This window comes from Enhydra lutris, unplaced genomic scaffold (genome assembly GCF_002288905.1).
Source record: "Enhydra lutris kenyoni isolate GAN:26980312 unplaced genomic scaffold, ASM228890v2 scaffoldscaffold37, whole genome shotgun sequence".
NCBI lineage: Eukaryota > Metazoa > Chordata > Mammalia > Carnivora > Mustelidae > Enhydra > Enhydra lutris.
Window position 1 is genome coordinate 30,810,609 of NW_019154121.1, and position 24,519 is coordinate 30,835,127.

At 36.4% G+C, this 24,519-nt stretch overlaps 1 protein-coding gene across 4 annotated transcripts in view; it reads right to left on the bottom strand.

Moving 5' to 3' along the window:
• The window catches only part of LOC111154465 (limb development membrane protein 1), a 154,483-nt gene that overhangs the window by 76,765 nt on the left and 53,199 nt on the right, over window positions 1-24,519 (bottom strand). For 2 of the 4 annotated variants that reach the window (XM_022514073.1, XM_022514074.1), the window contains exon 5: window positions 10,715-10,818. The exons of 1 other annotated variant lie outside the window; for it this stretch is intronic. In XM_022514073.1, the coding sequence (XP_022369781.1) occupies window positions 10,715-10,818 (104 nt within the window). Of the gene's footprint in view, window positions 1-7,797; window positions 7,843-10,714; window positions 10,819-24,519 lie in introns of all 4 variants that reach the window. One more of the 4 variants, XM_022514072.1, reaches the window with a different exon arrangement.

Consider the following 24,519-nt stretch of genomic DNA (forward strand, 5'->3'; position numbering starts at 1 on the left):
CCCCCCCCCCTCTGCCTGCCTCTCTGACTACTTGTGATGTCTGTCTGTCAAATAAATAAATAAAATCTTAAAAAAAAAGAAAAAGTAACATGCAATAAAATTTGCCTTGGTAACTTCTCAAGATATTTAACAGATCAAATGAAATACACGAAAGCAGTTTAAAAACAATAAAACACAAAGCAAGCATGAACCTTCAGTAATATCTGGCAGCAGGGAAAGAAGATGAGAGCGCCTATTCTATGTAAGAATGAGATGTGGCACATAAGATATTAGGTTAACAGTATTAACACTATTTTCAAGGTTTACTTTGACTTTTCATCAATTTCTGTCACAATGCGAGTAAACACCAACACCTGTCTTCCTGCTTCTGAAACACTGCAACCCAGGAGACATGCTAGTCCTGCACTGACGGGCCGGGCCAAGAAGGAAGCTGGGAATGGAGCACTATGGGCAGAGGAAAGCTCAGCCGCTGAACACATGGCCCCTGAAGGGCACGGCCGGGAAAAGGAAGACGCTCACCCCCGGGGGCAGGGGGTCAACATCCCGCCAAGCAGGCTGCAGTCAGGCTTCAGCACAGCAAGAGACCGGGAACCACCAGTCTCACCTAAGAGGCAAACACGGTGGTGACTGGGGGGGCTCCTTCCCAACTGCCAGCTAAAGAACAAGAATAAGGGTGGGGAGATCGGGTTTTGTAAACCAAGCCAAGGATGGTAAAGATTCTGTAAAGACTCACTCCATTAATGAAGAGCCTCATTCTAATTTAACCTGGAGGTTCTGGACTAAAAGCCTAAACTGTACCAAAACAATGCAAACTCTCATGTCTTCTTTTGTGTTGTGGTTCTAACATGATTCTAAAAATAACATGCCTGCATGATAACCTGCAGAAACCTATAACCAGCCCCTCCAGAAATGGGAGCATTGATGCATTTTTAGATCCTTCCTCTGACAAATCAATGGGACTTCATTTTTCCTCTATAAAAACTTTGTCTGCAACAGGCTAAGTATATATATTTGGGAAGACCATGGTAAATAAGTGAAAAAGACACACCTACAAACAATCACAACAGAATTATAATCCCTACTGCAGGAGGAGGAAGCAGCTCACCACAAAGGAGCCCCACTGGAAAGACTTAAGGAGCTCCCGGAGGTAGCACTTGCAGACAGAGTCCACCAGGAAGTGAGATGAGGGCTTCTGGGCAGAACCGCACATGGAGACAGGAGGCCATGAAAGCACCTAGAAAGGGCTGCACAAGACGAGGAGCTCAGTGGGAAATAGCTTGGGGAACAGGGGAGCCTCCTGAAAAATTGGCCTATAGGACAGATGTGAGCCAAATCTCCAGAGTTGTAGATACAATGTTACAGATGTTAGGCTTCATTTTGTTGTCAGTTAAAAACTATCAAAAGATTTTATGGAGGTGAGTTACACGGTATCATTAAGAAAACAATGCTGGAAGACAGCGTAGAGGTTACACTGTACAGGAAGGAAACTGGAAGCAGAAAAGACAGAAAAGACAGCAGGACAATGGTTTATATAATCCAAGTAAAAAATGATGAAGCCTGAACTAAGGTAATGCCAAAAAGAAGAGTGGAACATTCAGAACACTTATTCAGAAATTACTCATAGTTTTTAAGTTATCTAATGCACTAGGTTCTTATTACAATGTAAGGTACTTTATTATATCTCTTCTAAAAAAATCAGAAGTATAATTCAATTCTGGCACTTAAGAAGAAAACAAAAATCATCAAAAGATCAGAAAAATCTTTTTGATAACTCAAAAAAGCTTTAAAAAAATTTTAAGTCCTTCCCATGTGTTTTAAAAATCAACTACTTATAATAAAAATTAATATTCATTAATTAATGTGTAAAGAGAAACATTAAATATCAAGTAATCCCAACTAAAATATGAAAGTATACAAGTAGTTAAATCCAGCATTCTAAACAACTTCAAATTTCTTCTTTGTGTTCTAAAAAAGATAATAGGAAATGTTTTCTATGAATTAGTCATTTCGGTACTTAATTCTAACTTTTTCTTCTGTTGATATAGCCTTATTTTTTCAGTTTTTGCCTACTAATCTTATTTTTAGATTAAGAACGAAAAGAATAATAAGTAAAAAAAAGAATAGAATATATATGTATATATATACATATACATATATATGTATAAGAATAAAAAGAATAAGTAAAAAAATAAAGAATAAAAAGAATATATGTATGTACGTATGTGTGTTTGTATATATGTGTGTGTATATGTGTGTGTATATGTGTGTATATGTGTGTGTATGTGTGTGTATATGTGTGTGTATATGTGTGTATATGTGTGTATATATGTGTGTGTATATGTGTGTATATACACACACATATATGTACACACACATATATATGTACACACATATGTACACACACATATATGTACACACGCACATGTGTACACACATATATGTACACACACATATATGTACACACACACATATATATTTCTGACAATTCAGTGCTTTAAAATTCAATTATTCCAAAACAGTAAGAACTTGCCTTTCTAGATAAGAACTTACTTTGCTTACCAGCTGTGCAAACCAATAAATTTTTAAGTACTATAACTGCTAATAACTTCAGTTTTAAAGCAAAGTAGGTATATCACAACCTCAAGTATTTCCTAATGTCAAAACCATCAAACAATCCAATTGCCTTTATCTGATTATGCAACATTTACTTCTCGAACAAACGGGCCAAATAAATGGGTTGGTAAAGTAATATACCAAGTTTCAACTATATACTGGGAAATATTTCATAGAGATCATAAGATTAACATTGCATAATGCTGAATAAATTATTTTATAGACAAATAAATACGTTTAAATACCAAACAGAAGATTTTAATAGTCCAAACTCCAGCCGCGCTGTGGACCTGTGAGCATGTGCCATAACGTGCCGTAACCAGGTAAGCAGCTCTCTAGTCAGCATGAAATTAGACATCAATTTTACTTTCAAATAAAGCTTATTCCAACCAAGGGTAGTTTTCAAGTTCCCCTCAAGAAAAGTTTTGGAAAAGAGACTCTAATTGACAATGATTATTTCCATAAAGTTGTTTCATGAATGTTGGGCATAGTAGGGCCAATTTAATTAAGAGTTTAATTACTTTAAAATCTGAACCTGATTATTTTTTATTCCCTCCATATTAAAATCTTCCTCATTTAAAAAAAAAAGCCCCAAATTGTGAGACTTTAGTTATTAATTTAATCATCATATAAAATAAAGTTTGAAGTTTAGTTACCTATTAAACACAATACCTATGTTTTTTACGACTTACACTGTTACAATATAAAGCAGTTCCTATTCCAAAAAGGAAATAAATAAAGCTGATTATGTCGACTCCACCATGATTTCTTATATGTAGCTTTGCTATCGCAGGTAAAAAATGATCCTACACAAATCTTCCTGACATTTCATTATCAACCGCCACGTAGCCCATACATTTAAGCACCTACTCACAAGTGGCAGCTCCTGGTAGGTGAGACCAACAAGACCCTGGGCAACCCGGCAGGGAGTACCAGCAGCCCATTTTACAGACACGGACACTGAGACACATGCCTGTAGCCCTGCATTAGTAAGGAGAAGAGTCAGGATTTAAGTCAGACAGTCTAAATGCCAAAGCTCACAGTCTATCCACTATACTATTATGCAAAGAAAGAGAACATTTAGCGTTAGGAGAGAAATCTCTCATTTTTTGATAGATGGACAGGAAAATGGAAGTGCTATACAACGGTCCAATTCAACACCCCTACCATCTCGAAGTACGCGGGTACCGGTGGTATCTTTTAGAAACACGGCTGCTATTTAACAGTAACAGTTACTGTTACTGAAATTATAATTTAGTTCCCTCTAATATGCAACTGTACTAAAACCAGCGACAAAATTAAGATCATATCATGAACTAAATGATTTTTAATTCAAAATCTTTATAAACTCAAATAATTTTACATGAAACAAATGTTTTCTTTTCCTCAAAGTAATACTTTTATACATCTTTCTCTAAGCTCTCACATGGCAAGCTTCAATGAATCACTACAATCACGCCTTTTACAGTAGATTGACAAATTCTGAAAAGAACCCTGAGCAGATCAACACTGCCAGAATCAAATGTTTTAAAAATAATCATCTTTATCCATGTTGTTTCTATGGAAAACAAGGAAGGCTCCCAAGAGGGGGAGGGCAGAGGAATTCTATTAATAAATTGACGAATGATTTTTTTTTTCTTGAAGGTGTTGGGAAAATCAAATTAACACATAGCAATAGTTAGTGAGATATGACTCCATTTTCTGTAATAAAACACCAAGATCAAAACGCACCCAAGGTAAATTTCCTTGCAAGTCTCCCAGCAGGAGTTTTCCTTCTTGTATGTGATTTCCTCTCACCCACAAAAACCAGGCCAAATACGCGCATGTGCCGCTAACACTAAGCAGCACTTCCTTATTCACTCATGTCCAACAATTTATGGATGATCAGTGGCAAAAACGAGCAAAAATAATGAAAGAATGCAATGAAAGCTCCCTGAGACCAAGCTGGACTTCCTACTCATTTCTGTGTCTCTTTCAGATGCAGGCCTGATACAAATTAGCCACTGGGGGGAAAAAGTCGTCTGGTCATAAAATACAGTACAAGGTCACTTTTATGTAAGTTTGCCAAAAGGGACATAAACCAGGACAATTTCACACTGTGACACAGGATAGAAACATATTAAAACAATCTCTGTTCCTCCTCCATTGTGCTGTCACAGTGCTCAGCTTTATAGGCCTTCCCAGCACCAGCACCGGGCTCTTCGCTTCCACCTGGTCAGTCTAATTAATTAAGAAAGGAAGTTACCTCAAATTCTGTACTTTTTGCTTTTATTATCAAGCACTTCGTTTGAAGTTATAGGAGTTAACCTCTTAATCCTACAGACCGTGTGCTATGTTCTGGACATTTGGGGATGTCTGGATAGCTTGGATAATTGGTCAGGATGTTGCTGTCGCTTATGTTAAATTTTATGCCAAGACTTCAAATCAAAGATAGGCATTAAGATGAAGCACAATATAAAATTACTCCCAGAAACATCTTTGCTTTATGAATTAATCTGCCATTGATTATATTTTTTCGCTTTCATTAAATTGTTGAATTTCTGCCTCATAACATCTGAACTCAAAGTAAGATGTTAAAATATAATATGAAATAAATATATTCCTAACTCCTACTTCACCTCTGGCCAGAGGTTAGATTTTCAGAGTTTACGAAGCAATCAGCAAACATCTTCTGACATCATCCCACATAATCTAGGTCTCTCTGAGGCAGAATGGGAAGAGAAAACCACACAGCTGATTCGAGGTGTGACAGGAACAGCAATGCTGTCGGCCCCGATACCCTGGTACCCCGATACCCTGGTACTCTGAGTGACCGAGAAAAAAAAAAGAGGAGAAAGCATCTCCACCACAAAACACAACACCCAGCAGATATAACCTTTTTATCAGAACTGAAACAAACATTAAGATGCAAGCATGGGATCGGGTTTAAACACACATGAACATATACAATGCTGGACGCAATACATAGAGGTGACTACAAAATAATATAAATTTGCTAAATATTTAAGTGCTAACAATAAGAGTTCTAAGTTCAGTTCTTACTTAAAAAATGTCTTGCTTTATCAAAACCATTTCTATTCCCCTACCCTTAAGAATATAAAGAATGGGAATAGTGAGGAGATGGTCCTAATAAAATAGAAACATGCACCATGGTAAGGAGAGAGAAGAAAGGCTTGTTTAAGGCCCTTAAAAGGACGTGGCCACCCCCCCCCAGGCCTAAAATGTCCTGTTTGAATTAACATAGTGGTTTAATTAAAAACTAAGTAGAGAATTCTGCTTAATTTGATTTTCAATTCAAGCTCTGCATCCGCCCATGGCTAGTGGCCAATTTCCGCGTCTCGGCACAATATGCAAGGGGCCGTTTTAAAATCGATCGCCCAGGGGAATCAATGGGAGTACGGTGGAGCCACAGGCCATTCAGGGACTCCACCAGACTTAGACACAGTAAAACAGCACCAGGAGGGTGGTCAAAGGAAGGAAAAGAAATTTGACTTGACCATACTTCAAGTTTGTCGTTAGGCAAATCGTCGCGCTGAACCTACCGGTGAGAAGCGTTTCCTAAGCCCGCTTCAACAGCCCTTCGGAACTAGCTACGTCCAAAGCCAATGAGCAAAGAGCTTTAAAGGACATACACTGATTTGTGGAGCATAACAAATAGCATGGAGGACAAGGGGAGATGGAGAGGAGAAGGGAGCTGAGGGAAATTGGGAGGGGAGGTGAACCATGAGAGACTGTGGACTCCGAAAGACAACCTGAGGGTTTTGAAGGGGCGGGGGGGTGGGAGGTTGGGGGAACCAGGTGGTGGGTATTGGGGAGGGCATGGATTGCATGGAGCACTGGGTGTGGTGCAAAAACAATGAATACTGTTACGCTGAAAATAAATTTTAAAAATAATAATAATTAAAAAAAAAAAAAGGATATACACAAAGGAATACACTCTTGCTAGCCAGCTATGTAAAACACGTCAATGACTGTGATGCATTCACTTCAATGAGGCAACAATTAAAGTCTGGGGTCCAGTCTACAATATTGTGTAAAGAACTATAGATCTTAACAAACATGTAAAATCTGCACAAGTCAACTCCTAGGATCATATATTAGGAAAACAATGAAAGGCTTAAATATATACTTTACACATTAAGACTTAACCATGTAAAATCTTTAAAAAAAAAAAAAAAGACTTAGCCATGTAACGTTAATAACTCTTGCAGCTTTCAAATAATTGATTTTAAAACTGAAAAACGTGAATTTTTACAATTATATGTCATGATTACTTTAATCTTAAAGCTTTCCAAACAATTCTAACAGGGTCTAGAATGCACCTTATCTTCAAGCAGGTGTGATTTTGCTTTAGTCCATGCCATTTCAAAATGGGAAAAACAATTTGTAACCTTAAAATAGCCCAAAATAATATGTGAATAATTAAGAACTGACTGTACTGTATTCAGTTGCTTTCTGGTGATCCCATAGAACATTTACTGGCGAAATGCAGTAAGCTCTAGAATGATGGCACTAATAGCTAACATATCCTGGGCTACGTCTTTTACATGAATATTGTCCTCTCATTTAATCCTTTAAATAATACAGTAAGGTAACAATCATTACTATACCCATTTTACAGAAAGAGAACATGAGGTCCAGATGAAAAAACTAGCCCAGGCCATGAGACTCAAAGGGCAAATTTTCTCACCTTAGCACCCTTACCCTCCCATCTCTCTGCCACAGGCCCCTTCTCCTCTGTGCACAAAGAGCAGAATCATTCTGCCTCTTCTGCCTCCAGGCTACAGCCCCATTTTCCCTTCCCTCCTCTGAAAGCTTTAAAGACCAAGTTCTTTCATTTGGTTCCTACAACTCCCAATCACTGTCCAGTGACAAGTGACAAGTCAGACGAGTGGTAACCAACTATCCCCAGCTGTCTCCTTGCCCTCCTTTCAATCCTTGGCTGAGCTGGGGAACCACCTGGACTGGCCAAGCTGACTATGCCTCGAACACATCCGTCCCCTCTGCGATCATGAAATGGAGCTGGTGATCTTGAGGGATTCAGAGGAGACCAACATAGTCAAAGATGTGCTTAGTAAAGAATATTGTTTAAAGTTTGTATGGACAGACTAGATGTAAAAAAAAAAAAAAAACCTGAGAGGAAAGAATGTTGTACAATTGTAGGTGTGAAATATCTTCAATTACCTTCTTGTGTCCCTCCTCAAGCTGCTTCTCCCCTTGGACCTTAGTCTCCAAGGGGGAACAAGAGAACAGTGACATATCACTGGGGTTTCTGTCAGGTTTTTTTTTTATTCTAGAGATGGTAATTCCGTTCCAGTAAATGTAGTCAAGACCCTCTTCTAGTTGGTTAGGTCACAACAAGGGAGGAAACCAATTTGGAGACAAAGAGTCTGTGCACATTACAAACTGTTTTTTTAAAAAATAACCTATTTAACTAAAAACTAGAATTTTATAAAGAGTATAAATTAGGTAGAGGCACGTATACTACTTTCAAATATGAAAATACAGCTAACACTGAGCTTTACCAATTGTTTTTGTACTTGGTAAGATTACACACAAGGTGGAGATAGGACGAAAGAACAATGTGCATATTTAAAGCAAACATCAACATAGCAACGTTGGTGACATATGTTGCAACACTCTGTTTAACGGGAGTAGGTGTGTGATTGATTCAGTACGGTGCTATCTCTACAAAACAGCGTTTCACATTGTCTGGTGCGTGTACTCCTTCCCTTAGTGACATACGTTTAAACTCCGACATGTGTATTTATCTCTATACTTAAATAAAACAGTAGTTGCAAAAATCTTTTTCAAAAATCTTTTGCCAACTCCCTGTTATCTATACCACAAAATCCAAAGTATTCAAGGCGTCCCAGATGTGACCCCAACAAGATTCCATGAACCCTGATCTCTGACCAATTCTCTGTTCTATAACTAAGTGCCAGCCATTCCCTCAATCCAGGCAGAATCCATGCCTTTGCTCAAGCCTGGAACGCCACGCTCCAGCAAAAGCCTATTCATTCCTTCAAGTCTTAGCTCAAGTGCAGGCGGACCCCTCCTGTGAAGCCTCCCCAATTTCCTATGCAAATCAAGACTTTACTCCTTCCAGTGCCTCCCATCACAGCGGGCTGCAAAGAAGTTCATCACACCACATCCCATTTGATTGCAACTCTTTCTCCTTCTATCTCTGCAAGGCAGGAGCCCTGGCTTTTCATTTCTGTCCCAGCAAGGTCCAATAGTACCATAATTACTTCCTAGTAGGTGCTTCGTAAAACTCTGTTGAATGAATGAATATCCATCAAAAGCTTTGGCTCTAAAATTATACAGAAATCACTTTCTCAAGTGTCTCCTATGCTGTCACTTCTTGGTGTTCATTCTTTCCAGCCCTCTTTAACACAATATTTTACATCCCATTCTTCCAGAAACCCTGTCTTCTGGCTTCCACAAAACCACACTCCTTTGCTTCCCTGCTTTCTCACAGGACCTGCTCAGCAGCCTCCTTTGCTTCCTTCCTCTGCCGGCCAGTCACAGAGTAGTCCTCTTTTCTGTTCCAGCCCCATTTGTCCTTGGCCACCTCATCCACTTGGGCAGCCTCAATAAACTCCACAGTGTTGACATGTGAAGATCAACCACTCTGGGATGGTTAAAACCACAAGGTTTTGGTACCAGTTCTGGAATCGTACATATGTGGCCCTTAGACAACTTACTAACATCTAATATATTTGGACCTCAGTTTTCTCCTTATAAAAGGAAGGTCTGCACTACATCCCATTCAGCAAAACTCCTATAATTTCTTCAAGAAGTCTTAAACAAGGAGCTTTTTAAACTGAAACTACACAATTCTTTCACATTATACAGATGACTTAAATAATTCAGATATACCATGATAAAAAAACAATTCCAGTATATCAAAGCCAGTTTTCTCAACGTCAGGTCTGACTACCAAATACAACCAACCATTCTGATCTCAGGACATTTATTATATATGACATCAACTCTGAATTTTCAGGCTCAAACTATTCAAGCATGGAGTAATATCTAGAAAGCAAGAAGGTACATCCGCTAAAACAATACCCTATCACCAATCAGTGACTCTTTCCTGGCATCCTTCAACAAAAGGATCTAAAAAGTACTGTACTTAAGGTTTAAAATCAGAAGACTTGTCAAAATGTGAGACTAAACTTAAACAATTTCATTGCTACAAAAAGTTATATGAAATAAAAAGTCATAAAAATTCAGTTTACAGCTTCCCTTGCCAAATGTATTGAGCTGGCATTAGAGTACTGTTCAACAGTAAGACGCACAGGCACACCTGCACTTCACATGGCACAATACAAATAGAACTAGCAACTAAAAAGGTGTAATGTGTCATAAGTAAACTGTAACTCAGAACTCATTTTTGCCAACAAGTATTAACTACTTAAATCTTTGTATTATATTCCATATGGTTATATGGTTAACCATTTGCTATATGGTTATAGCAAAGACCCCCACAAGCCATAAACAGGAACATCATTTGTTTCACTTTAAAATGTCATTTTCAAAGACAGATGAAGTTATTACCACTGATACAGTCTGGACTGATTGTTTAAGATGCTCTTGCAAAGTCTCCTGTTATGCTCACTTTTAACCTCTCACATTCACTAAGATCAGTAACTCACAGTACCTTGAGAATCTGACTAGCTACAGGGCATGTTTGATTTTATAATATGCTACTCTCCCGAAAATACAAGATATAAAATAACTTCTACATCAAAATATGGTTTAATATTTTGAGAATTTCATGTCATACTTTACACTAAATGCAAGAGAGCCTACAAAAGGAAGAACGGCTATCTTATCAGCTTTATTCTCTACAAATACTCCAAGTTTAATAAAAACCTTCAAAGGTCAAAAGATGACTTCCTCCCTACGGAACAAAATCATTCAATATGCAATATTATTAATATTATTGTCAACATGATTAATATTAATAAGATGTCATTATTACTAATTAAACTTTTTATATTTCAAATGGTTGTTCAAGCCTGTTTTTACTAGTTCAACATGAATGACATATACTTCTTTTGACAAATTTAATTACAAAATATGATTCACTTACCTTTTTCAGGCCAGCAAAACCTTCTGATTCCAGAAAGAAAAAGGCAAAGGGCATCAACACAAATAAACAAAGGTTGGAAAAGAGAGAAGCAAGATTCCACAAGCCTATAAGGAGGTAGCAAAAAAAAGAATAAGAAGATTAGAGACAGGCCTTCTCAAAAAAAAATTACTATGCTAAATTATGATGTTAGTCAAAGAGCTATACTTTTTAATAATAAAAATAAACATAAACTTGAAGACAGTGGCCTAACAAATCACCTAAACTTACAAATGAGAAAATAATTACACATCCAAATTTCTGTAACTTTGTAGCTTGTACCTATTAGGAAAAACCGATGTAGAAACTAGAAATATTTTTCTCCATGCCTTAAAACAAATTCACTAAAGATATGCCAAATGCAGAGATCCAAGACAGAGTCTCTTTAGATACACCGGCATCTGAGTATTTAAAGTAGCGCCACTAGCATTTATTGAGCACTTAATAAATGCCAGATAGTCTACTAGACATTTTACATGCACCATATTATTTAATTTAAGCCCAAGCAAAACAGGTCAATCAGAGATAGACAATTATATGATCTCCCTGATATGAGGAATTTGAGAGGCAGGGCAGGGGCATCATGGGTGGGAGAGAAGGAGAAAATGAAACAAGATGGGATAGGGGAGGGAGACAAACCATAAGAGACTCAATCTCAGAAAACAAACTGAGGGTTGTTGAGGGGTGGGATAGGATGGCTGGGTTATAGACATTGGGGAGCGTATGTGCTATGGTGAGTGCTGTGGATTATGTAAGGCTGATGATCCACAGACCTGTACCCCTGGTGCAAATAATACATTATATGTTAATAAAAACAAACAAATAAATATTTAATTTAAGCCTAATAAAAACACTAAAAGTAATAATTAGCACTTCTTGAGTCCTTCTGTGCCAAGCACTATTCCGAATGATTTACCAGTCTTATACGAACTTGTGTATTCCTCACAGGAATCCCCCAACAAGACAGAGGCATAGGTTGGTTATATAACTTAGCCAAGGTTGCAGAGTCTGCCAGTGGCAGAGCTAACTCCTGGGATGTTTAAAAATCACTATATCATAGAAGGTTAAGTAAGCAATTCTAAGTGGGAAGGAAAATGTTAAGAAAGGCAGACAAGTTCATATCACCTTTTGGCACATTCTGTACTCTTACAAAACCACAATAAAGAGCTACTAAAATGATAATAAATAGATTTAGGAAAAGGAGACTAAGTCTATCTTTGGGATTATGTTTGGCCAAACATCTTACACCTTTTATAGGTAAAACATTCAAATTTAAAAATGATTTTCAAAAAAAATAAAAATAAAAAAAATAAAAATGATTTTCAAAATAATACCTGTAATACTTACAAAATCAAGAGTTAAAGACAAAATTATGCTAAGTATAAATTCAATCTATCACATGCACTTATCACTCAGTGCTTTGGAAAATGGGAAAGAAGTGTTCTTTCAAAGCCCTTATTTAGAAGGCAGTGTTCCAAGCACAAGAGACACAGGAACAAACAAAACCTTTGTTTTAACCAAAATATGGTACGAGGAGTCTTTTCAGTTTCAGCCATTCTAACAGGTATATAGTGGTATCTCTTTACTGTTTAAATTTGCATTTCCCTAAATCAATAAAAAATAACATGAACATCTTCATGAACTTATCTGCCACCCATCTGTATCTTCTTTGGTGAAGAGTCTCTTCAAGTCTGTTGCCCATTGTTTCATTAGACGTTTGTTTACTTACTGTTGAGTTTGGCAAGTTCTTTACATATGCTGAATACAAGTCCTTTATCAGGTATATAATTTGCAAGTATTTTCTCCCCATCTGTAGATTGTCTTTTCATCTACCTTTTTAACAAGTATCTTCCAAAGAACAAAATTTCTTGATTTTGACAAAGTCCAATTTACCAATTTTTTCTTTTACAGATCATCATTCCCAAGAAATTACGGTCTATTCCAGTAACACTAACACTTTCTCCTATGTTTCCTTCAACAAGGGCTACAGTTTTAAGATCTACATTTATATCTATGATCCCTTGAGTCACTTTTTGTATGTGGTGCCAGGTATGGACTGAAGTTCATTTTTTTCCCTATGACTATCCAATTGCTCCAACACCATTTGTAGAAAAGAATACTCTTTTTCCACCAAATTGCCTTTGCACCTTCACTGAAAATAAACTGACAGTATATGTGTAGATATATTCCTGGATCTTCTATTCCATTGAGTCGATCTATTTAGCTTTATGCTGATTACACACCATCTTGATTACATGGCCTTAAAATAGTTTTTGAGTTGGGTAGTAAGTCTTCCAATTTTGTTCACTTTCAAAGTTGTTTTGGCTATGCTAAGTCCTTTGAATTCCCATCTCGATTTCAGATCAGCTTTTCAATTTCTACCAAAAAAAGGGGGGAAAAAACCCTTCTGGGATTTTCAATGAGATTGCATTGAATTGGTAGACCAATTTGGAGAAAACTGACATCTTAACATTGTCTTCTTATCCATGAACATGGTACATCTCTCCATTTATTGTGGCATTCTTTATTTTTTGTCAGCAGTGTTTTATACTGTATAGTACATAGGTCTCTCACATCCCTAAGTATAACATGATTCTAATGCTACTGTATACAAGTGGCATTGTTTTTTTTTTTTAATCAATGTCCACTTATTCATTGCAAGTATACAGAAATACAGTTGAGTTTTGTATATTTATTGTATATCCTGCAACCTTGCAAATTCATTAATTGGTTCTAAGAGCTTCTTAATAATAAGACTCTACCACAATTTCTATATAGACAACCATATCATCTGTTAGTAGAGACAGTTTCACTTTTTCCTTTCCAACCTCAATGTTCTTTATTTTCTAAAAATCACCATAACAATGTTGGATAGAAGTGGTGAGAGGGGACATCTTTGCCTTGTTTCTATTCCCAGGGAAAAGCATTCAGTCTTTCATTAAGCATAATGTTACCTGTAGGGTTTTTACAGATGCTCTTTATTAGGTTGAAGAAATTCCCTTTCATGCCTAATTTGCTGAGAGATTTTATCAAGAATGGATGTTGAATTTTTCTTCTGATATTTCTGCATGTATTGTGGTGACTTTTCTTTTTTAGGGTTTGAATATAGTAATTACATTCATTGATTTTTCAAAAATTATAATGTATTCTTTTTATATATTGCTACATTTGATTTATTAAATTTTGCTTAGAATTTATGCATAACTCTCTTTTCCTATAATGTCTGTCTGGTTCTGGGAACAAGGTAATGCTAGGCACCATGAATTAGGAAGTATTCCTTCATTTCCAATTTTCTAAAAGATACTGCTTCTTCCTTAAATATTTAATAGAACTGAGAGTGAATTCTTCTTGGCCTACAGTTTTATTTGTAAGAACATTTGTAACATTTCTACATCTGTGAGACTTCAGTAGTTTTTGCCTTCCAAATTTTCCCATTTCTCTAAGGTGTTGTATTGACATAAAGGTGTTCACAATGTGCACTAATTATCCTTTCAATACCTGTAGAATCCATAATGATGTCACCTCTTTCATTCCTCTTATTAGTAACTGGTGTCTTTTCTTTTTTTCTTTTTTTTTTTTTTTTTGCTAATCAACCTGACTGCAGCTTAATTTTATTGATCTTCTCACTTTCTCTGTATTTCCTGTTCTATTTCACTGATTTTTCCTCTTATCTTTTTTTTATTTCCAATTTCCTTAATTTGGTATTCATTTGCTCTCCTCTTCCTGTTTTCTTAAGGTAGGAATTATGGGCACTGATTTATGACCTTTTTTCTTTTCTAAAATGGACATTTTAGTGCTATAAATTTTCAAATGTTTTATTTTTGTTTTCATTTAGTTCAAAGTACTTTCAAATTCCCCTTCTAATTTCTTCTTTGACTTATTAGTTATTTAGTTACCAAATAATTGAGGGATTTTTAAGTATGTTTCTGCCACTGGTTTCCCATTTAATTTCATTAAAGAACATATCTTATATGTCTTAAATTCTTCTGAAAGAATTGAGATTTACACAAAACAAACTGAGGGTTGCTGGGGTGAAGGGGGTTGGGAGAGGGTGGTGGGGTTATGGACATTGGGGAAGGTATGTGCTATGGTGAGTGCTATGAAATGTGTAAACCTGGCGATTCACAGACCTGTACCCCTGGGGCTAATAATACACTATATGTTTGTTAAAAAATTTAAAAATTAAGAAAAAAAAGAATTGAGATTTATTTTATGGCACAGAATATGGTCTCTCTTGGCAAATGTGCCTAGTATACTAAAAGAATGTATATTCTACTGGTGTTGGGCAGAGTGGTCTATAAATGCAAAGTAGGCCAAATTAGGGTCACCTGGGTGGCTCAGTTGCTAAGTGAATGCCTTAGGCTCATGTCATAGTTCCAGGGTCCTGGGATTAAGCCCCACATCAGGCTCCCTGCTCAGGAGGAACCCTGCTTCTCCCTCTCCCTCTGCTTGCTGCTCCCCTGCTTGTATTCCTTCTCTCGCTGTGGCTCTCTCTGTCAAATAAATAAATAAAATCTGAAAACATAAATAAATAAATAAATAAATTAGGCCAAGTTAGTTAAGAATGTTATTCAAATCTTCTATCTTGTTAATTTTCTTAATTTGTTCCATCAATTATTAAAAAGAAGATATTGGTAAATCTGAATAGAACTGTGATTTTGTTAAGTTTTCTTACTCTAATTTGTATTTTTTACTTACTCGAATTTGTATCTAATTTAATTGATTTCTCTAAGTTTTTGCTTCACGTATTTAATAGCTACTTATTAGGTAGATAAATGTTTATTATGTTTTGATGAATTAAGTTCTTCATCATTATGAAATGATCTTATTTATGCCTGGCAAAATTGATACCCTTTTCTAATAATAATAATATACCTATTCCAGCTTTCTTTTTATTAGGATTAGCATGGCATACCTTTTTTCTGCTATTGCTCTAAACACATTTGTGTCTGTAGATTTAAGATGAGTTTACTGTAGGCCCCATATACTTGAGTCCCTCCTTTTTATTTAATCTGATAATCTCTGCCTTTTTTTAAAGTTTATTTATTTATTTTTAAGTAATCTCTACACCCAAAATGGGGCTCAAACTCACAACCCCAAGATCAAGAGTTAAATGCTCTTCTGGGACGCCTGGGTGGCTCAGTTGGTTAAGCAGCTGCCTTCGGCTCAGGTCATGATCCCAGCGTCCTGGGATCGAGTCCCGCATCGGGCTCCTTGCTCGGCAGAGAGCCTGCTTCTCCCTCTGCCTCTGCCTGCCACTCTGTCTGCCTGTGCTTGCTCTCTCTCTCTGACAAATAAATAAACAAAATCTTAAAAAAAAAAAAAAAAAAAGAGTTAAATGCTCTTCTGACTGAGCCTACCAGGTGCCCCCAATCTCGGTTTTTTAATCGGAATGTTTAGACCACCACTGATGTTTACTGATATGGTCAGGTTTAAGTCTGTTGGTTTGCTCTTTATTTTCTATTTGTCTCATTTATTGTCCCGTTTTCTTCTTTTTCTGTACTCCTTTGGATTAATTTTTATGATTCCATTTTATTTTTTACAGTAGCTTATTGACTATACCTCTTCGTTAAACTATTTTAGGGTTATGTGCAAGTTTATCACATACACCTTAACTAATCACAATCTTTCAAGTGATAGAATACCCATGTACAGCATAATAACCTTCCAATAGTGTATTTCCATTTCTTTCCTTCTGCCTTTGTGCTATTGTTGTCATGCATTTTACCTGTGTATGCCATAAAATCACAATACATTGTTACTATTTTTTAAGCAGCCAATTATCTTTTTTTTTTTTAAGATTTTATTTGTTTGAGAGAGAGGAGAGAGAGAAAGCACAAGCAGGGGAGAGGGAGAAGCAGGCGCCCTAATGAGCAGGGAGGCCCTGCTTTCTACTCAGCTGTGGACTCCAGGTAGGCAGAGTGAACTCCCAAAGATGTCCACATCTTAACCCCTAGAATCTGTGAATATGTTACATTACATGATATATTAGTTTCCTAGGGTTGCACTAACAAAGTACCACAAATTGGATGGCTTCCAACAACAGAAATTTGTTCTTTCACAGTTCTGGAGGCTCTAAGTCCAAAATCACAGTATCAGTAGGGCCATATCCCTTCTGAAGGCTCTAGGCAAGAATCCTTCGTTATCTCTTCTGGTAGCTGCATTCCTAGTTCTTATAGATCTATCTCTCCAAATCTACCTATGTCTTCACATGGCCTTTTTCAGGTGTGTCTGCGTCTTCGTTTTATCTTCTTTTAAGGATACTAGTAATTAAATTAGGGCCCATCCTAAGCCCATGTGACCTTATCTTAACTAATTACATCTTCAAAGACATTATTTCCAAATAAGGCCACATTCTGAGGTTCTAGGTAGACCTGAATGGGGGGAGATGGGTGGGCAGGAAAGAAGACCAATATTCAATGCCAAAAAGACTGCAGATATAATTATTAAGGTCATGGACCTTAACATAGGGAGACAGAGAGATCATCTTAGATTAGCCAGGTGGGTGAAACCTACCCAAATAACCTTTAAAAGTAGAGAACTTTCCCCAGCTGAAGTCAGAGAGAAGCAGCAGAAGGGTATATATCAGAGAGGAACTCAACCCACTTTTGCTAGAAGGGGTCATATGAAAAACATAAGAGGTGGGCAGCCTCTAGGGCAAAGACCAGCACCTGGCAAGGAAATGGGCTTCAGTCTTACAACCACAACCAACCAAATTCAGCCAATAACCTGAATGATCCTGGAAGTAAATTATTCCCCAGAGCCTCCAATAAGGAATGCAACCTCATGAAAAACCTTCATTTCAGCTTCCCCCACCCCCACAAAAAGAACATCAGTTTAATAAGACCTTACAAGGAGAAATGTTTAAACTGAGATTATGATAGCCCTTTCATTCATCCATCTGTAAAACGCGTGTTTCTCAGTGCGACTCGCTCCTGTCTAGTACTCTGTCCAGAACCTCCAGTCACTTGCCCCCCGCATCTGTACCCTGCACCCCCACCCTCCCAGCAGCACCCTCGTTGCAGGACTCATATATGCTGAATTGCTATGCTTCAGTGCCTACGTTTTCTTGAAAACTTAGTTGTTTTAGGTGACAGGGTACCACAATCTCTCTTACTCATCTTCGCTGGACTATATGTAGCTTTTCAACTTGAATACTGATTTTCTTACTTCATACCTGAGCCTTAGTTTTTGATAAAACAATAAACACAGGGAATGCTCTGGGCATAAAACACCACAGCAGTTCACTCTTTCTTTACTTACTGTCCTCGTGGATTTGTCAATCTTTAAACAGCTGTTTTTAACCTGTAGTTACCCGCTGTTTGAAGTCAGCTTCCCAAATACTTACTGGTGTTCTTGCCCCTTTTTAATTGCTTCAACACAACTCAATAAAGCCTAAACCTCATTCCTATGTCTTCGTTCTCACTTACTCAACGAAATTGTTCCCTATTGTAAAATATCCATTCTCTTTACTCTCTTGCCCTAAATTCCTAAAATATAATTGCTCCAGTACACATTCCACAGTGGACCTCTAGGATACCTCACAAAACCATCAAGTTTACTGTTTTTTCTCCCTTTTCTATACCCTGCTCATTATATTCTTTGATACATTTAGAAAGTATACCGTAATCAAATGAGAGTGTCCTAAGGGCGCCTGGGTGGCTCAGTCAGTAAGTGTCTCCCTCCAGCTCAGGTCATGATCCCAGGGTCCTGGGACCAAGTCCCACATTGTGCTCGCTGCTCAGCAGGGAGTCTGCTTCTCCCTCTGCCTGCCACTGCCCCTGCTTGTGTGCTCTCTCTTGCTCTCACTCAGTAAATAAATTTAAAAAAATTTTTTTTAAAAAGATAGTGTCCTAAAAACATCTTAAATATAATGAAATCATTGCAAAGCCTCCGTTTGTTAAGCTCCTATTGTACCTGCTATTTTCAATTTACACTCTGAAAGGAAAAAATAAATCACTTAAGGTAAAAAAGTACTAGTTTTAGATCTTCTCAAAGAATTGCTTTATACTAAAAGGACCTCTCTTCTTGTTTCTAATGGTCTAAATAAAGATGTCTTTAACAAAATACTTAAGCAGGATGGACTACATTTGTAAGATTCTGAAATTAAGATTCGTTCAAAATAAGCAAAAGTTCACTTTTATTTTAATGCACCAAGAATAAAAGGAAACAGAATTTTAGAGCAGAAAAGAACTTGGAGATCCCTTGTTTAATTCACTCAGAAACCAAACTCCTTTTTAAAAAGAGGTTAAATAAATGCCACACAAACTCCGTAACTTACAAATGACAGACAAGGGATTAGATTCAAGATCTCTTGCTCTTTTAGAGAGCAAGATCCAACTCTATGGATCTCACACTTAACATTCTGGATGAAAAAAGCACAATATTTTGAATTTTGCTAATATCTGCTACAAAAAGCAATCAGCTTAATAAGATTTTACTAAAGGAAATGTTTAAATGGAGAATATGACAGCTTAGTAATCCTATCCATCTGTGTAAAACAAAATTAGTCGAGCTTCTGATCAGTTTGTGAAACACTGAAACAGAATTCAGCACTGCTACGTGTGTTTATATGTGAGCACATGTAAACCCAAGCCTTCTGAAAACACCAACTATGGGAAGGTTTTAACAAATCCAACTTCGATAAAACATTGATTGTACTATATGTACTTTGTGTGCTATAATGTCCTGTAACAAAACAAAGCATTCATACTATTCATGATGTAAAAGGCCTAAAAGTCCTGATGGCAGATGTCTGAGTGGGCGGTACTTTATGTCTGACTTTCTGTCGGACTAGCCTAAGTTTGCATCTATCAGTTGTATATGAGCGAGAAAAGGAACTGCAACTCTGTTTCCTCATGTATAAAACAGGCTATAACTTAACTCATAGGCTCTCAGAAAGAACAGAAGAGAAATAACATACCAAATACTAAACAAATGTCAGTGCCTCCTGCCAGCCATCTCAAAATAATGCAAATGCTCCAAACAATTGAAAAATTCTAATGCACACCAGCAATGTGACCAGATAAAGACAAGAAAGTGAGTTACAACTAAAATTAGCTCTCAACCATTCCCAAAGAAGTATTCTCATTAGGGGCATCTGGGTGGCTCAGTCAGTTAAGCATCTGCCTTTGGCTCAGGTCATGATCCCCGGGTCCTGGGATAGAAACCAGTCTCTTTGGGCTCCCTACTCAGCAGGGAGCCTGCTTCTCCCTCTCTCTCTGCCCCTATCCCAGCTCATGCTCTCTCATGCTCGCACTCTCAAATAAATAAAATCTTTTTAAAATTAAAAAAAAAAAAAGATTCTCATTAATTATACCCCAAAAAGCTCACAAAACAAAAACCTGTATATACATGATATTAAAAATATATGAAAACAACAATGACCAATAATAGATACAGAAAGTAAACTGCAAAGAATTACATAAATTACCAACAAGGTGAATATACTAAAATTATGGATGATTTTCTTCCTACTTTTCTACATATTTTAAGTTTTCTATAAGGAGCAAAGACCCTTAAAAAAAATGAAACATGTTTAAACCTCCTTGTAAAACTCAAAACTCTCCAAATCCCTGTTTGGTAATGTCCCAACAAAATGCTGGGCTTCCCCTAGGCCATGCCACTCACTGTATCCACCAGCTCACTGGCCGCACAGTTCAACTCCCAGCTTCAGCCGAAGTACACATCACCACCGAGCAGGGAGCTCAGACCGCGCTCTAACAGCTGCCGCCAAGAATATAAACCCCTGGAGGCTTAAACTCCACTAACTTTTATACTGGGGGAAACTTTGTAAGTTTTTGTAATTTGAAACAACTATCATTCGTAGCACAGAAGCGGACTTTTTTATTGTTATTGAGCTATAAATACACATACTTCAAGAATTCATCCTTCTAATCATTCCCCTTTCATGCAGGGAAAGCTACAAATTTCTCTCTAAGAATCAAAAGTTAAGAAATAAGACTCTGCCTTGGGCAAAAGCTCACAAATCAGAAGAAGTATCTGTCCTGACTAACCCACACACTTAAAACGAAGACAGTTATGAAAAGCTGGAGAAATCTCTATCAACAGATATGAAGAAGCAGCAATGTCTGCAGAACAAGTGAAGAAAATGGTGCGTATGATTACAAAGATTCTGAATACCAACTCGGTTAGTCTGGCATGAAATCAGAAGCCTACGCTTTTACATGCTGAACTTCATATACACGTAATATGTGTAAATATGTGTATATAAGTATGCTATATATGTGTGTGTATACATATAATACATATGTGTGTGTATGTATATATAATTTTATAATTTCTTTTATTTTCCCCCAACTGTCTCTTTTACAGGAGATTCAACGTTAGTACTAACGGTTTTGACAACCACAACTGTAGAAAGGGATATAATGTGATACAGAACCTCCACTGTATTTATTTTTGCAAGAAATATTCATTTAACACAAAGAATTTGAGAGTTGATGGTCTTATCTAAACAGGATAATCATCTACATAAATAACCAGTTTTTATTCAAAGACTAAATAAGTAAATGCAAAAAATTAAGTTTATTTACCAGAGTATATAAATGTGAAAGTCTCAGACTTAGTTTATGCTAATTTAATTATTAAATCTACAACATATAAGTTGAAGTTACTTTGAGAAAAACACCTAATATAGAGAAAAATAATACAACTAACATTCCCAAGTAGTAATTATATTCTTGACAATTTTGTAAGACTTAATAAGTTTCCAGCATTTTACAAACATACATCAGACATGCATACATAAATATCCCTTGAGAATTATTCTATAATTTTGATAAAACTTTCCCAATTTTAAATTAGGACTAATATATATAATATAATTTATTATATATGACTACATATTAATTTATAAAATAAAAATATTAATCAAATTTCTCTAGTCAAAAGGCTAAAATTACTTCAATATAGCTAAATTATATCAATATAACCAAAAAAATTCAAAAACCTCATAGTTTGTCTAAATCAGTATCAGTGACAACCTTTTCGAAAGATCTCTTATGTCTATTCCCCAAAGATGTACCTAAACTTAAACAAAGGTTATTTACTAATCCTAGAAGACTTCATTTCAAACCAAACCAAACAGAACTGCCGGATCATCACAGGATGCATTAACTTCTAGCTCCATCTGCTGGAGTACAAAATATTCCAAAGTCCACCATAGAATACTATGAAGCGAATGACTGATCTATTACTTTCCGTCATCTAGGTCAAAAATTTCATGAATTTAAAACAGAAAATTAATTAGAGTTTAGCCATATTCAGTACATTTCCAAAATAACAAATCTAAGTTAAAATCAGTATTTCAGTGGGATTGAGGATCTAATGCAGTTGTCAAAAAGTGAGTTATATAATTAAAAAATTCTACCAAGAAAGCAGAAGCTTTAGAGAAAGACAATCTGCTTTTGAACAGTAAGTATTGTGTGAACCTCAGAATTAGAACAGCTTCTATTAGAAGAAAAACAAAAAATAAAGAACAATTTTAGCAATGAGTTGTGAAACTTTTTATCTTAATATAACTTTTTTCTTATAACAAAAAAGCAATGTCTGTTATAGAAATATTATACAATACAATCACCAAAAAAAATTTTGTATTCTGTAATTAATTCTACCACCCAGAGAAAAATATGTTTTTCAACATCTTTCTCTAACGGCCAAAAAAGCACTCCACTGTTAGGATCTACCAAAATTCAATTAAGTAAATTTCTTACTTTGACACTTAGATTGTGCTTTATTTTTAATATTAAAAATAATACCTCTATTAATATCCAGTAACTATGGTAATAAGTGACTATTAAGACCAATTAATTAGAAACTACTGGTAAAATTAAATAATGATATATTAAACTTTATGAAGGACTGATTTTGATTTAATATCTATACATAAGTAGATGTAATATTTATTTTTCTTTTTAAGTTTGATTGCTTATAATCCAGAAGTCTGACTTTTTTAAATATTCTGTGGGACCTGAAAATTGATAAAATAAAGATGGATTTTGTATTGTTCCTTCATGATACCCACAAAAGCATACTGTCTATTCCTGTTGAAAAATCAAAGTAAAATATCCACGCCTTAAAAAGACTAGTCAGGTTCATGGTGGCTATCTCTTAACAACTAAATGTCAACCAGGCAATCATGTTATAAATCTGTGTCTCTGTCTGTTTCATAAGGAAGTATGGACAGCTTAGCAAACATTGCCCCCAGTGCGGGGATACCTCAAAGAACTAAAGAATTATTTCCTGACCATTTAAGGCTACAACTGAACGCCGTTATTCTCCTACCCTCCAAAGATTTACTCCTGTTTAGTTTTTAACTTTAATCTCACATTACGTGAAATTCCCATTGAAAGGGAGTAATTCAATGCATTTAGTACATTCACAAGTCACCATCTCATTCCAAGACATGTCTATCACCCAGAGAAGAAAATCCCGTGTATCAGTTTTTCAACCTGTGAAACTGACTAACTTCGTATTTTTCTAAGTTTTTAACAAGATACAAAGAAAGTGAATACAAATAGATGCTTTCTTTTTCTGTCCATTTTTCACCCTTTTCCAATTTTAACAATAAAAGTGACAATACACATTTTAGTTACCATTTGAATTTGTCATCTCTGCTCTTTGTACCATCCCAGAATAGCTACAGTTGTTGGCCATGTCATACCCACACTAAGGGAACGATGGGACGCAGCTCAGCTGCACCTGGCTGACAGACACTGGGCTGAAACTGCCCATGACCAGAGGATCACCACTCTGCCTCATTCCAGCTCCGACAGCATTTTTGTACATCACATTTTTCAAGCTGTTTTAATAATTTTCTCACTGTAGACAGAGATACATCTTGTTACATGATACAGATTTAGAACGAAGAGTAATATTTATTTCCGTTACTAAATTCTGGCCCACAGAAGTGAAGTGGCATTCTACCGTTATCTGGTTAACATGTGACATCTTAAATCCATGTGCCCAAAATCCAGACACTGTATGTAATTCAAACTAGATCTTTTTAAACATACTAAAGCATTATCAACACTCATATTGGCCTAATCCATGTGATTTACACACTAAGGCACAAGCAATCAAAACCATCCATACTGACAATTTTATAGGTAAGTCATTCTATTTCTTTTCAAATTAAGTTCTTTTTTTAACCAAGGTATTGCTAATGACACAATAAATAACTTTTATTCACTGAACGATGAATCTTTACTGGAAAATTTCAGTGTGAAAGTACTGGAGCAATGATCCATGGGAGATAAAGATAATTTCAGACATATTCTGAGACCTCAAAGAATTTGGCATAAATTCACGAAAGGCTTAACCAAGAAGACAAATAACAACTCAAGAAAATCTCCTAAGTTTTACAAAATGTTAAATGACTGACGAGTGTGGATGATGTAACTACACTGGGGTGAAGGAAACCCTGAGACTTTCCAAGGACTACTAAACACTGGCTCTGACCTGACACTAAATCTAGGAGACCCAAAACACCACTGTGGCCCACCAGTCAGAGGAAGGGGTTATGGAGGTCAGCCGGTCAATGGAATATTAGCTCAGGTCTCACAGATGTCCCAGTGGGTCTGCAAACCCGGTCTATGGTCACGTGCCCAGTGCCAGAATGCACACGGAATAGATATACTTCACAGCTGACAGAATCCCTACTCTGGTCCCCTGACCTGTGTAGTAAGGGCTCCTACAGTGGGAAACACCAAGTAGAAGCTTCCAGAATTGCCTCTAACTAGGAAAAT